This window comes from Maniola hyperantus, chromosome Z, assembly GCF_902806685.2.
Source record: "Maniola hyperantus chromosome Z, iAphHyp1.2, whole genome shotgun sequence".
Taxonomy (NCBI): Eukaryota; Metazoa; Arthropoda; class Insecta; order Lepidoptera; family Nymphalidae; genus Maniola; species Maniola hyperantus.
The window spans coordinates 8339983-8356686 of NC_048564.1; the positions used below are offsets into that span (position 1 = coordinate 8339983).

The 16704-nt window shown below is 36.4% G+C and overlaps 1 protein-coding gene across 3 annotated transcripts in view; it reads left to right on the forward strand.

Moving 5' to 3' along the window:
* Window positions 1-16704, forward strand: part of LOC117995468 (dipeptidase 1-like) — a 42790-nt gene that overhangs the window by 15390 nt on the left and 10696 nt on the right. For 2 of the 3 annotated variants that reach the window (XM_069509089.1, XM_034983480.2), the window contains exons 2-7: window positions 7929-7976; window positions 10195-10336; window positions 10588-10744; window positions 13255-13387; window positions 13742-13898; window positions 15131-15185. In XM_069509089.1, the coding sequence (XP_069365190.1) occupies window positions 7929-7976; window positions 10195-10336; window positions 10588-10744; window positions 13255-13387; window positions 13742-13898; window positions 15131-15185 (692 nt within the window). The remainder of the gene's footprint in view (window positions 1-7928; window positions 7977-10194; window positions 10337-10587; window positions 10745-13254; window positions 13388-13741; window positions 13899-15130; window positions 15186-16704) is intronic. The other variant, XM_034983479.2, reaches the window with a different exon arrangement.

Here is a 16704-nt window from a genome sequence, read left to right on the forward strand (position 1 = left end):
CATGGTACTTATCTATAATTTGTTGCTGCCTTAAATATTCTCGAACATTTTCTACTTCTGTTTTAGCTAAATTGAGTGTCATTGACGAATTTTTAAAGGTTTTCTGTATTATTGGAATTATCTTATACATAGCCAATGGTGGATTGATTAATAAACCGGCTTTAATTTTAGGTTGAATAAATTCTTTAACAGCATTGATGACATCTTCTTCTAAATTAGATTCAGATAATTGAACAGCCGTACGCTTATGGTTTTCAAAAGGTTTTGTAGTGACTGGTTTGGTTTTAATATCACCTACAACGTTAAAAACGATTTGCCTAGTAAATTTATTCAATGGATCTTCTGTAATCGGGATTTCCAAGATGGGGCTTTCGTCATCAGTATGGACAGTTGCTGTTCTAGAACCATCTTCAGCCTCCGGAGCTGAGAGAGTTCCAGAGTCATCTATAGAGGGAGCTCCGTCCGATTGATTTAAAGCAATCGAACTTAGCTCTTGCACATGAACTTCAATGCGCGATAATGCGTTCGAGTTATAATCTTCTTTCATTATAGGACTCGGTTCAACTTTCGAGGAGCTTTCCTCATAGAAATCATAGCATTCATCCGGAAATTGTTCGTAATTGTCATAGTCATAATCGTAGTTATAGTCATAATCATAGTCATAGTCATAATCATAATCATAACCATAGTCATAGTTATAGTAAAGTTCATTAAAATTGACGTCGCGTGATTTCATATAATTAGTTGGTGGTGGATTACCAAATTTACGCCAATCATGTCCCGATGGTGGTAAATGTCTAGGGGTGAAATGACTCACACCGCTCATGGGACGTGGGAAATTAGAATTGTTAGGCGGTTGGTGTCGATTTGGTAATTTGAAAACGTTGCTCTTCGGGTTATAATTCGGTGGAGGAGCGCGAAACATTAATTGGGTACGGCTAGGACCACGCGGATGCATTGGAGGGTTAGGTTTCCAACCAGGTCTAAAATGCATAGGTTGTTGACTCTGAGGTGGTCTAAAATGTATAGGCTGCTGCCAAGATGGCCCAGGCATAGCGAAACCTTGTGACCTTGAAGGACCTGTGTAATTTGATACGGAAAATTTATGTCCAAAAATTTTCTGAGAAAACCCGCCTTCATTTCGTTGTTGTATATATAGGGTGTTAAGTTCCTCTTGTACAAATTCGAGGGCTTTTTCCATTGACACTGGCCGCATGCACCGTATCCTTGAGCCTAGCGGGTCTTTTAGACCACGTAAATAACACTGCAGGGTTAACTTTTGGTAAAGTTGCCGTTTAGCCTCTATTGTGGTAGGTACGGATTCATGTAGGGAAATGTAGGTCATAATTGTGCTAAACAGGTTTTGGCACTTTTCGTAAAATTCTTGTGGGGTGCTAGAGCCTTGTGTCTGTAGAGACAAATCATTGTATAAAGCGGTCTCATCGCGATGGTCTGCGAAATTATTAATAAGGGCATTTCGTATGCCATTCCAACTATCTGGGATACCGTTTGCATTAATTAACCTAGCCGCGGAACCTGTCACTTTATTTAATATTCCACTAATTAATGCCGAATTTTGTAACTCATGTCCCGGACTAATGTCAAAATGGGCAATCACTAATTGGTCACACAAATTTATAAACCGTGTTAACACATGGGGATTTCCGTCAAATTCGGGTAAAAATCTAATAGATTTATAGATAGTATCTAAATCGTTTGATGCCATGTCTTCTAAGTTCCTAGATTCGTCTACGGCTCTTGACCTATTAACCGAACCTACGAAACTACGTCCTGACCTTGGATGAAAAATCTTGACGAATAAAAATTAAACTAACACACACAAAAAGACACTCAAAAAAAAACTTTTATATAAAAATGCACTCAATAAAAAAATTAATTCCCTAAAGTTCACGTAAAATTATATTAAATAGGTCTATAGATTTTGTATAAACCTAGATTATAAAATTTTAGGAATAAGGACGATATATAAATGAGGATTCAATAAACGTACGATTTAAAAAAAATCAATTAAAAAAAAATTAAACACAATACCTCTTTTTCTTGTTAGTCGGAAAAGGATAGGTAAAAGGAACTTGAACGATTGAAGTACTTACCGCATCGCCGATCTATTTCTTTCCACGAATCGAAGTTTAGATTCTCCACTACACTGCGGCCTCCGAATGGTAGGTTCTCAGGATAAGTTGTTCTCCGTCACAGTTGTCCGATACAGCTACAGGTACAGCTTATCCTACCCCGTCACTGCGCCAGTAATGTTTAGGCTCGCAGGAGGTGGATGGAAGAAAACTAGTCGGCGATAATATCCTTATAATAATTATATTCAAAGTTACATTTAAATGAAAAGACTAAAAACTAGTGCTTATTTCTACGGATGAGAATATTCTAACTTAATATTACGATTCCCACATCGCGCGGGTTCTGATATTACGCCGCGTCAGCTATACGGGTCGTATTCGTACGTGGGAATGGGAATGCATGTTGCGCTGGCTCACTATGTATCAGCCGCTGACTTCGCCTGCGTAACAAATTTATCAACATTTTGCATTTTGCATCTTCTCCACTTTAAGTATATTTTTCATACTTAATTTTCTTGTATGCTAGTTGACTCATTTGTCTACCATTCGAATAGTTATAACTATTTAGTTAGGTACCTAAACCACTTTATATATTTTATAATAATTGTCGATTTCTTTATTCAGCTGTATTTTACAAATTGTATGTTACCTTGTTTAGTGCATATAATATTTATTGTGTACACATGTTAATGGGTTGCCGCTTAGATCTTAATCTATATATTGTTTTTGTATTTGAACTATTTATAGTTGAGACCTGTTTTGTGTGCCTTTATAATAAAATGAAATAAAATATCAAGTCAGCCAACATAAACTTTTGGATTTATAATACTAAGTACATTTTATAATAATGTCTTCCTTACCAAATTTCGTCCACGGTGGTCAATTTTCACAGAGATTAATCGTCTGCGAGGGACATATTACTACAGTGCACAAATGTTTGCGCAAACATCGGTGCCCTCTCTATACCTTTACCCTCATACCTAGTTCATAGATGGCAATCCAACATGATCAAAGAGAGATCAGGTGCAGGACTAACAGCTCCATGTGCTGCCGGGGTAGCTAATCGGGATGAAGACGCCCGCACACCCACACAGTCCCCGCTCTAACCCGTTGCGGGATAGCGCGGGTGACGTCCGGGGTATGCGCGGCGTTCCTCCCGTCATACCCCGATTACCATCTTGACCTGTACTATAACTTTGGGTAGAATTTCTTGACAGAAAAACTCAGTACAGTACACGGCCGAAAGTAATGTACATCGGCCTTTGGAATGAAATTTCAGCTTTGTAGAGCGTTGTCTTGTCACTCATATGTATATGACGTTTTGTCGGTCTCAACGACAGAGACAGTGCTCTAAAAAATTGCTAACTGTCAATGTAAATTACTCTCCACCTCGTGCCGTATTTATTGAAGCAAAAACTTAGGCGCTTCGGGCGATTTTGTAATTTATGGAAACACTTCAAGTTCACGTCGCCAATGTGCTAAGCACTTATAGGTATAACGCGTAAAATTTTAACTCCTCAAGCGCCATTTTAACTTTTTGTGTTCAATTTCATGTAGACCGTTGAACCGTACTTTTGACATGACAGTTGACCCATAGAGTTAATAAGGCGCGAGAAATCAATTTTTGATACTCCATTTTAAAGTTTTAAATAATCACTTCTATCAGCAGTCCTCACTGACTGCCAATTTTATTTTACTAGGGATTTTAGTGACCTCCTTTATTCAGTGACATAGAGAGTGCATAAGAGTATAAAGGTATGATTCCGAACCACGCTGCACGCAGCAGCGCTGCCGCAACAGTGCTGTCACCAGCTGTCACTAGCTATCGCAAGCAGCTGTCGCGGCAGCAATGTAGCGGAACATTGCTGCCTAGCTCAGAATGTAATGTCATATAAGCTTATATAGATTGTATGGGGACCATCAGTAGTGCCGCGACAGGACTGTGACAGCTGGTGACAGCACTGTTGCGGCAGCGCTGCTGCCTGCACAGTGGTTCGGAATCATACCTTAATCATTACAAAGTTGACGCTAGTCGAGTGGAGTAAGTACATACGTAGGTGCAGAAGCTGTTATCGTTGCCTGCGAAAGCGCTCACAAGCTCACAAGTACAAAAGTTCGCGCGCTCGCAGCTCACAACTTTTAATGTGTCTCAATTAACTTTAAACTAGCTTTTATAATTCGTTTGCGCAGTTCTAGGTAGGTAAATTTATGTGTGAGCGAAATCTATTACATAAGTAATTAGTTGAGACAAAATTAGAGTGAGATTGAGTATGTACATTGTCATATCTATATATATAAAAGGAAAAGGTAACTGACTGACTGACTGATTGATCTATCAACGCATAGCTGAAACTACTAGATGGATTGGGCTGAAATTTGGCATGTAGATAGCTATTATGACGTATGCATCCGCTAAGAAGGGATTTTTAAAAATGCAACCCCTAAGCGAGTAAAATAGGGGGTAGGAATTTTTAAAGTCCATGTGGACGAAGTCACGAGCATTAGCTAGTTAGAGAATAAAAATGTACACGTCTGTGCTTCCATATTCATCAATACCACTTAATACATACTTATTATAAATGCGAAAGTTTATCAGCCTATCTGTCTGCTAGCTTTTCACGGCCCATCCGTTAAGCCAATGATGTCAAAATTCGGTATAGAGATAACTTGCACTCCGGAAAAATACAAGCTTCTTTTGGTCCGGAAAATCAAATAATTCCCCCGAGTTACATAAATCCTTATTGATAGCAATTGCATCCTAGTGACAGAAATAAATCCCGGGAAATCAAAGGTCCCACGGAATTTTTAAAAACCTCATCCTAGCTGACGAATTGGCATACATCATCTAGTCTCATAACATAGCGATCTCTTCCAGTCAACATTAGGGTAGAGGATATAATAAAAATTAAAGAGAGCGGAAGGGGTGTACTAATTAAATAAAGTAAATACATATTAAATACGCATAAAAATAAAAATATAACTAAGGATAGCTAAGGATATCATCATATCTTATAAAAATCTAATAAGTAAGTACTTAGATTGCAAGTGACATAGCAACATAATTAAGTACCACTTACTCCCGCGTGAAATGGCAGTCAAAAGTTAACTAAGGCTATCATATTATCTTTTAACTTTTATTTTAATGAAAATATTACAATAAAACTTAAAGCTAGCCTTATCTAATTGCTATACAAATCATGCCCACGTGGAATGGTGCCAAGAATACTGGCTGCATTTCCGCGCTGGACAGCCAGGCTGATCCGTTGCGCAAAAAATGAGCCAGCCCTTCTGTCACCAGATGAGGCTATTAATCGCGGTGAAATGTCTCGTAAATTTTTTTTAACACTAAGACTCCATGGACTCATCTCTTATAAAAATCTAATAAGTAAGTACGTAGATTGCGAGTGATGTTGCAACATCATGCAACATCAATAAGTACAACGGGCGGCCTTACAGGCCTTTGTCTATGTGCAACATGACTGGGACTGAGCCACGGCTTAGGACATTGTGATCCTTTCATTTGGAGCATTCTAAAATGAATACTCTCACCCACGTATCTACCTACACAAAGAGAACGAACGAGGGGATGCAAAAAAATCTCACACTTTTAAATATTAAACACTTATTCAAAAATTCAAACTTTCCTCGCTCTCTCTCTGCGTCATATTTCTCAATGCTGAGGGTCGTGACTCCTAACATTAAACACATAATGCTGTGAGTTTTCTTGGGATAATAATGCGGTAGCCTACTAACCACATACGACTTGGCTATAATATAATAAGAGTGGAAAAATAATAGTGAGTGACTCTATGGATCATTAACTTAACTTTTTTACCAAACTTAGTACGAGTAGAAATTGTAATATTTTCTTAATCAGCAACCTGTGAAAATTAAAAGACATTCATCACAGTTGTGTGCCCTTTGTGCAAGATTTAACGTTTCACCAAATCTCTCGCAAAAAGAATGAAAAATAAGACTTTCAAATTGGTCTCTTTATAAAAGGTTTTTTAATATAACTTATAATGGCACTTAGCACATTTTTCCTTCATTTTATATTTGTGCGACCTCAATTGCGTGCCATAATCCCAGCTCGCCGCCATTTTTCATACTTTCAGACCTTGTATTCATTTTTCAGGTGAATTCGACAAGTCTAGCTTAATGGGACATTTATACACTTTTATACTCGCGTTTAACAGTGTAATACAAAGTTATTTCGTTTCTAAAACTATTAAGATTCTATTCAGTGTTTGGAATCTGTACCATATTTTTCAACGACTATGTATTAATAATAATCTTTATTATGTAATGTGCGTGAGTTTTCATCTAGACATAGCGACGACATATTTCGATACGTGATATTTTGGCTCAAGGTCTATTACGGGAGAGTCAAAACTATGGGACACGTCCTTTCTATAATGTTGTATAGTGGACTGAAATTTATCTCTAGTATGTAATCCATACTTCCATACTTAATATTATAAATGCGAATGTGTTTGTCTGTCTGTCTATCTGTCTTCTAGCTTTTCACGGCTCATCTGTTCGACCAATTTTGATGAAGCTTGGTACATAGATGGCTAGCATCCCGGAAAATCAAAGAATTCCCACGGGATTTTTAAAAAACATCAATCGACGTGGATGAAGTCATGGGCATCATCTAGTTGTTAATAATTTAGTATTTTATTTTTATTTTAATGTCTCAACTTGAACACAGCAATTTTTTGACACCTATGTACCAAACTGTACCAAATTTCATCAGAATCGGTTAAACTGTTGAGCCGTAAAAAGCTAGCAGACAGACAGAAAGACAGAGAGACAAACAGACACACTTTCGCGTTTATAATATTAGTATGGATTAATAAAATTACTCATTAGTAAACAGTGAATAGTGAAGTCATATTATTTGTAAGACCGTAGCAGTCCAGTATTTGTTTTAGAATTGGTTTATCTACGTTATATATATAAAAATTAACTATTTGAATTGATGATGAATTGGAAGTATGAAATCTATAATTTATTTTACACTTAATCCCTAGGTTTGATTGCTGTTGTGAAAATAAAATTGTGTGCGGAAATTCATTGAGCAAGTTAATAAAAAATAATGAAGTTTATTAAAGTGAATTAAAGTGATTATTGTGCATATTGGTGCTGAAGATGTCAGACACAATTCCTCTCCACTCAATTAGAGCTAGAGTTTTCCCGGAACAACCCGTGAGGGAATTTATGCGGCGAACGAAAGTTGTGCACCTCAGTTGTACATGGCTTAATGCATTTTAACTCTAACTACATTAAGTATATAATAGTGTTTTGCTTGGGATTTTGGCTCTCTACACACACGATACTATTACAATTTCTAAATAGGATAAAACAAAGTTTAAGACTTTGTTTTATCATACATTGCTCAGTGTATATTTTGCTGATACATTTAAAACTTTTCAGTGCCGGTTTTAACATCATTATCATATTTACATCATTATTTATATTATAATCATTCAAATATTTGATGAAACAGTTTTAGAAACGTGATAGTCATATTCGTATAATTAAGTTAACAAATATTACTATATTTCTAATGCATAACATATGAGCCTAATGGTTTCTTTCTAGTGGTCTAGTTGTGACAGACCACTAGAACAGTGGTGTTTATACCTTTATTGATATTTTATACCTTGTATTGCCAAAAATTTCACTTGCACGTCAGTAGGGTCCGATATTACGAGACTATATTGGAATAAAGATTAACTTTTATTAATGGTAAATTGCATCAAGAAAAAGCAAAGGTGCCGACATAAATATAATTTTTTTAACAATAAATGTTTATGATATTTTTTTTTGCAGATCAAAGCCCAAGAAGGATTATCAAGTTACCGAACTTTATCACGGGAGGTAAGAAAGCAAAGAAATCTACCTACTTTTATAACGTTCTCTTCGACAAGTTTATTTATTAGAATCATATCGCACAAAAAGAAAATGGAACGAAAATGCGTCGTCGAAAAACCTTTTAATATAAATACAGGATGACACAAGATAGATAAAAAGGAAAGAATATCAACGGGGATAAATATTATTACTTACAGGAATAGATGCATAGGTAACTCGATTTGTATAAATAAAAATTCGTAAGTACAAGATTTTAAATCGTAAAGTATATATAAAATAGGCAATGCAATTTCTTACAAAAATATAGTAATTATTATAGTTAAATAGTTTTTATGGTTTTATCAAAATCAGTTTTTGGGGCATAAAAAGCAACTAACAAAAGCTATCAAACAGATACACTTAATGTTATTGCACCCTGTGACTTCGTACGTGTATCTATTTAGGTTACTAAATACCTCCTGGGAACTTTTTTTAGTGTCAAATTTCATCAAATTCTGTTCAGTGGTTACTGTGAAAAGATAACTGACTAATAGACAACTTTTATAAAATATATTAGTAGTAGTAAATATAGTAGTAGTATATTAATAAAGGTTTTCAAAAATCTCGCGGGAACTCTTTGTTTTCCGTGTTAAAACATAGTGTTTAAGTCTTTTCAGATCCTCGACTATGTCCATGCAAAAATTACGTCGATCCGTTGATCTGTTGTGGCGTAATTAAAGGACAAACCAATTAACAAGCACACTTTCACATTTATAATATTATAGTATGCATGATGCACTAAGGATTCCTTCTGGATGAGAGGTTGTGAATAATAGATTTGAAATTTTAGAATTAAATTAGAATTTGAAGAATAATGAAAGCTTGCGTAAGATCCGATAAGAAAATAGGTAAAACGTGCCTCTTCTATGCAACGTCTTACGTCACACACACACACGCATGCACACAAATACTCCCACTCATTGATACCTTTCAGTAAACAGGTTCAGTTCTTGCAATCCACGAAGGCGAGTGAACTTTACTTGTGGTTACGACGTTTACATGGCATTGCGTAAGTGTGCATGCTTGTCGCAAACGCACCCATTTATATACCTTACTTATACGACTACGATAAATGTATTGTTTTTAATTTAAAATTAGGTGATTTCATAATTAGGTCGGGAGCCCTGGAGTAAGTTTGGCAAACCTGAATCTCACGGTCCTCGCAAAATATATATTTTATAAAATAAGTAAACATTTCCAAGAGACTAAATTATAATATCAGTTGTAAATTCCAGCATACCCCTTTTGTCTGTTTTCTGTTGGGCTTACCGCAAACGGCCTCGTAGCAGTGAAAAGCGGTTCACCACAACCACTATTTGAGTCAGCTTAAATAAAACCCAGCAAGAATATTATGATAACATATGAATAAAAGTCCCGCAAATTGCTAATGCGCGTGGCCGCCATTTTAACGACATATTTTAATGTATAAAACGGGTACATACCACGATTAATTTTTGTTTTTATTTGTCGATATTTCAACCCAATTGCACGGGTCGTGGCCACGACGGGACTACGGTGCTGCGAGAGATGAAGTTCGAAATGCCAAGGGCAGTAGCGAACTACCCTCTTTTTTGGTCTTTTCGCTGGAACTTCACGAGCTGTCCGGCAAAATACACTCACAACGTCACTATTAATATAAATTAAGGTGCAATTGGGTTGAAATATCGTCAAATAAAAACAAAAATTAATCCTGGTATGTACCCGTTTTATACATTAAAATATGAGGGTAGATATTCCTAATAACGGATCTTAGATTATATAGGAACTCCTCAACTTCTCAACATAACTCCATCATGTTTGAGGTCGTTTGATTTTCTTGACAAGTATAACACATATTTAACTCCTCACTCGCCACCATGGATAAATGATATCTTCTTCTTCTTCGTCGTAACACTCTTGGCAGAGTGGTCGTGGTCATCACGTCTGTGGTCTTTGAGCCTTGAGGGCAGATGTTATACGCCTCACGAGAATTCGCCACTCCTCCCTGCTGGCTGACAGCCTGATACAGCCCTGTAGCCTGGTATGAATGATTTACCTCTATGTTTAGTCCTTATTTTACAGGTGAACAGTATTTTTGACATGAAGTTACACCATAGAGGTAAAATGGCACGTGAGAAGTCATTTTGTACGGACTAACTCCTATACACCGCTTCTGTCGTACCTCACGGATTTTTTTTGTTAACAGCGAGGATGGTGAACCGTAACGAACGGCGGGCAGTGGCTTGTGTCCTGCTAGCAGTAACAGCGGTGGTTGCAGCCGCTTCTTACGATCGAGAACGCCTTGAGATCGCCAAGCAGATACTTGAAGAAGTGCCGCTCACTGACGGGTTTGCATTTACTAAATCCTAGTACCCTTAGTATCAGTTTACATTTCTCGACAACGTTGGTAGATTTCAAGAATCGAACACTATAACGTCAGAGTTATCATTGGCTTGAAACATGGCTGCTGCTATATTATGATTTTTTGTTAAAAGCTTTTTTTGCAGTAACACAAGTAATTAACAATTTCAATTTCGTGCATGGCTGGCTGGAATTCAAATACGTGCTCTTTATTACATAGTATTTTTTTATTCACCAGGCATAACGACCTGCCATGGAATATTCGCAAGTTTCTCCGTAATCAAATCAACGAGTTTGAACTGGACACAGATCTTACTCAAGTCGAACCATGGTCCAAATCTAAGTACTCGCATACAGACCTGCCACGACTGAGGGAGGGCATGGTTGGAGCTCAGGTAAAATTTGCTAGCAGTAAAATTTGAATTATGCACAATGTGGCGCGAAGGCAACTAGATATGTACTAGGACATTAAATTAAATCCGTGGTAGAGTCTACGATTGGATAACACGATAGTAATTGTTGCAGCTTATCGAGGGTTGTAGCGCATGACGCCAACAGCGAATATTTTCATACAAATCAACTTCTTACGAGATATGACCCGTTGTTTTCGCACGTCGCTGTCAGAGAGCCTGTGAGGGCTAGACTTTCGTTATTTCATAAAAGCTGCAAGTTTCTCTGCGTATTGTCCCCAACACAGGGAGGAACAATCAGCGACTATGAGTTCAGATCGCGGTGGCTTTGACACATAACGGGTGACAAAGGTATATAAAATCTTACGTTACAGAATTAAGTTTAATTTTTTTTCTTAGAATAGTATTAGAAAACACGTCATGTATTGCCAGACACTTAGTATTGTGGTAATTCACTGCCATGATACCCGAGATATGTATTAAAGTTTAATGGTGTCTGGCAGGGGGTTGCCACGATACGATGGGCTCTTAGTCCATGCATTGCACAAGCCTTTATATAAATAGAACCATACATGATATTACTCATACTTACTTACTATAACTAACTTGGATGCAGAAGTTTCTTGGCACTGTTTAAAGCTGTCGCATACTCGTTAATGTAACCTAATTCCGTAAAAGTCTTTGACATTATGGCACTTAAGCAGTTGATAGCGATACGACCTTTTTATTTTTTACTCTCAGCGTTCATTATCTAAGCCTACTTATATAATAGGTATATTTATGGAGGGAAATTCTCCTTTTATAGTAAACGAAACTGAAACTGTTACTTGCACTTTTAAATTACTACCTTATGCTCGCGACCTCGTTCGGGTGGACTACACAAATTTCGAACCCCCTATCCCCTTTTATTTTATTTAAGCTGACAGACTTTCATACAATTTTCAAACCCCTTCTTTTCTACTTAGGGGCAAATTTTTTCAAAAACCTTGATACACGTTTTCTAAGTTTATAAGAATTAATGTAAATACACAATTATTTCACGATTCTAACTTCAAAACTGACATACTTTCGTACAATTTTTAAACTCCTATTTTACACCTCGGGGGTTGAATTTTGAAAAATTCTTTTTTAGCGGATGCCTACGTCATAGTAGCTATCTGCATGCCAAATTTCAGCCCTATCCCTCCAGTATAGCTGTGCGTTGATAGATCAGTCAGTCAGTCAGTCAGTCACCTTTTCTTTATATATATATATATATATATATGGATATTAATTAGAAATTTTATTTGTGTATTAAGATTTCAAATTTGCACGCCATGGTATGATGGCCACGCCATCGTTCTATTTACATCATCACTTACACTTTGAAGAAAGGATTAATTGTCTTTTCAGTGATTACGAAAACCTAAGAATGCAACCGTCTCCAAACTGAGTCTGTATTCAAAGAGATATTCACTTTTACTTACTCGTAAATGTTTCGCGGTGAAATTCTTTCTCTGTAGCTTGGAAATTTTCAGGGAAAGCGTCCGGTATATTTCCTATTGTTTCTAGTTTTCAATAAAAGTTAAACCTTTGGAGTTTATATAGTTTGGCTGTGGTCATATAGTTGCCGGCAAAGACGTGCCGAAGGTTTTAGCGTTTTGATACTATGCTAGTGGAAACCGACTAACGAAAGGGTTGAATAAAATCTGCCATACCCCTGTCATACTAGCCCACCTCCATCTTAGTTTGCATCATCATTAAACACCAGGTGAGATAGCAGACAACAGCTGCCATAACACCGAAAAAAATGTGTGTGTAAGCGCAGTAGGTAAGCAAAATATGCCGTGGCTTCGTTTTACAATGTTTTCCGATGCTACAACTGAAGCTACGCTGTAGCTACGCAGCTACAAGCGCTACAGCCATGACGACGCGCAACTAACAACCTCCCAACGTATTTTTATTTGCTTGTTTAGTAGAGATAGATCATTTTACAGTAAGCATAGCTTGTAAAACCATCATAAAGAAAAATAGTACATTACATTCCAGGCCTGAAATAAAGCGATTACTGGCCGAGTATTATTGGAAGGCCAAGGCGAAGCCGAGTACTTCTTAAGTGATTTTGAAAGACCGAGACGCCAGCTGAGTCCTTTTAAACTAAACGAGGTTTAAAATCGATCAGAGCGAGATTGCTATCGCAACATCTAATTATCAAGTTCTACAAAAATATTCAATAACCGCCCCGAATCTCGGAAGGAGACTTAAATAAAAGCTTTACAACACCCGTATTTATGCAAATTTATATACCACATACCCTCCCCGCAACAGATCGTATGACATCGAATGAGTGAAATATCGATTTTATTAATCTACCATCATTAGATAAATAAATAATTTCATATCATTTCTGACATTTCAAATCAGTTACAAATGTCCTTACAATACTTACCTAGTTTAGTATTTTAGCAGGATTCATAGAAATGAGAGTTAGGTATTAAACCTGATTTTCTCCACAGTTCTGGTCAGCGTTCGTCCCTTGCGCTGCACAGAATAAAGATGCAGTGCAACTTACCCTGGAGCAGATTGATGTCATCCGACGTCTCGTTGACAAGTACCCTCAGTACCTGAAACTCGCTACTTCAGTCACAGGTACTACCTGTTATGACGTCACAATGTGAGCAAGTGAAAAAAGATATGAATGAGATGTTGCAAGCGAGAGGAACTCTGTCAGTTATTTTAGCGAAATTATAATCTTAAATGTTGCCCTTTGGCAAATTCGAAAAAAAAAAATAAGATATATAAACATAATTATTTAAGGATGTAGTAGGTGCATAAAATTCTAGACGTGTTTTAATTTTTATTTTGATAGATTTATCAAGCACTGCGGATCTCGATTGCGGTTACAAGCGAAATGTAACCAAAATATTAATAGCAATACGTTTGTACGAACTTTTTTATTATATTTCCAGATTATATTATTAACGATTGTGACATAATATGTAGATATCCTGGAAGCTCACAGTGCCAGGCCACGCAAAATTGCATCTCTCATCGGCATTGAAGGTGGACACTCGATCGGAAATTCCCTGGGGGTGCTTCGAAGTTATTATCAACTCGGCGTGCGCTACATGACTCTCACTCACACGTGCAATACACCCTGGTAAGTAAAATAATTACAAATAAGGTAGTGTAACTAAGGTAACTTTAGGTTAATTGTGTGCTTAGTGTGAGGTTTTACATCTCACCTACGTTGATATAATTAGAGCGTGGAATGTTTCAACGCTCGAATTCATTGATTTGATTTCAACCTTATCCAGTCCACTCTTTAGAGTTAAGGCTTTTAAAATAGGAATGTTGAAATAAGATGTCTTAAATATACTTAGAAATAAATTAAGGAAGTATTTTGATTAAGTATATTAAAATATCAAAACCTTAAAGTTTATGAAATTTTATTATCAATTGTAACAATCACCATATTGTGTGAGTGTAAACAGTCATAATTTCAGTTTTAATCGAAAGATCGCAGCTGCTCGACTATAACTTTACACTATTTACGTCGATTAAACAAGCTAATTATTTTTTATCATAAAGTTAATCTGATTACATATTCAATATACAATAATTGGAATATTATTTAAACATTCTTAGTAATAGATAGGTCCATCGTAGCTTTACCCGTATTTATGCAGAAGCGAATTACATAATAACATCACCTATATTATTGACGAGCACTAATAAGCTGCCACTAAGTTTCTACTAACCGCAATAGATGAAGCCTTGTTGCTATTAAAGCCTTGTTATACAACAAAGTAGAATTGGCTACCTCGATCGGCAGGTGCTTTGTGCCTCAGTTAAAGCGCGTCCATAGCAAACCGCTACCGCTAAAAGCTATTTGCTAGACTGAGCGTGGACTCAGTTTATCAAATCCATACTAATATTATAAATGCGAAAGTGTGTGTGTGTCTATCTGTCTGACTGTCTGCTAGCTTTTCACGGCCCAACAGTTCATCCAATTTTGATGAAATTTGGTACAGAGTTAGCTTACATCCCGGGAAAAGACATAAGCTACTTTTTATCCCGGAAAGTTCCCACGGGATTCTTAAAAGTTCATCCGTTTAACCGATTTGGATGAAAGTGACAGAGGTAGATAGCTAGCGTCCCGAAAATTGATGTAAGCAATTTTCTATCCCGAAAAATTTTAAAGTTCCCACGGGATTTTAAAAAACCTAAATCCACGCGGACGAAGTCGCGGGCATCATCTGGTATAAAATATACGCGAAATTGAGCTAAGCGAACAATGGATATGCCATATGCGAATGTAATCTTTTCATAATTGTCATTCTCTGTCGTAACATTTATTTTTCTTTTCATTATTGTATTGTTATTCCGTAGGGCTGATTCCTCCAACGAGCCACCCGCTGTGAATGGACTCACGGAATTTGGAGAGGTAAGCGAGCTAATTTTGTCTGGACTGTTGTATTTTATTTTCATTTTTTACAAACTCTAACCGAAAGTGATTTTAACAGACTTTTAAAGCAGGTAGACCATTCTTGACCATCGTCAGTAATTAAAGTCAGAAATGAAGTTCGAGATCAAACTTTATTGCCAGTATCTTAACAAAAATTTGCACAATTATATATTTTGAAACAGTTATTTATTACTTTTATTATTGGATATTATTTCAAGGTATTAAAAAAACTGCAATATTTAGTTTTATGTAAGGTATATGTATTATTTTAAAACGAAGTTGTAGTACTTTTTGAGAAACTACACGGGCCACGTTATTATTTTGGCCACACCATTGTTTACATTTTTGATCTCGCTATTTGAATCAAAAATAATGTTTCATAATTTATAACCATAATATGGCTGATATAATAATAATAGAGTCAGAGGAGCTTGTATATCTAAATATATAAAAGGAAAAGGTGACTGATTGACTGACTGACTGACTGACTGATCTATCAACGCACAGCTCAAACTACTGGACGGATCGGCTGAAATTCGGCATGCAGATAGCTATTATGACGTAGGCATCCGCTAAGAAAGGATTTTTCAAAATTCTACCCCTAAGGGGGTGAAATAGGGGTTTGAAATTGTGTAGTCCACGCGAACTAAGTCGCTAGCATAAGCTAGTTTTTCTTATAAATCACAACAAATCACAGCAAGTGTATTTCATATTGACATACAAAAGATTTATGAAGGTCTTTGTTCTAATCTTCATAATTCATAAACTTTGATTTATTTCTCGTTCCGGAACATCCAAGAAACAACAGTGGAATTCATTATGTCCCTACCTAGTTACGGAGATAAAATGACGGAAAAATATGATAGAAGCTTTATTACAAGCGGGAAAACGTCCTCTTTAATAAGGAAAAGAATAATAGGAATGTAATTATTAAGTATATTGCTGTGTTTATAAAATTTAAAAAATGCATTTAAAAAAATTATATAAAGAACTAGCTAACTCCAGTCACTTCGTCCACGTGGACCACACAAATTTCAAACCCCTATTTTTTTCCCTTATAGGTTGAATTTTCAAAAATTATTTCTTAGCGAATATCTATGTCATCATAATAGCTATGTGAATACCAAATTTTAGCCCGATCCGTATAGTATTTTCAGCTGTGCTTTGATAGACCAGTCAGTCAGTCATATATTTAGGTTAGCGAATATCTATGTCATTATAATAGCTATGTGAATACCAAATTTTAGCCCGATCCGTCTAGTATTTTTAGCTGTGCTTTGATAGACCAGTCAGTCAGTCATATATTTAGGCTACCTAGTCTTGACCATTCAATCGAATAAATCAGCCAATTTGCGTCTTCTGCTGGATATATGCCTTTTGAGATCATATCAGTCTTTACTATTATTAATATAAGTATGGGTAGTGATTATCTTTGTTTTCTGTAAAAGAAGATTGACGTAACAATAAGTGATTATACAGCAGACTTATCTTAGATAGG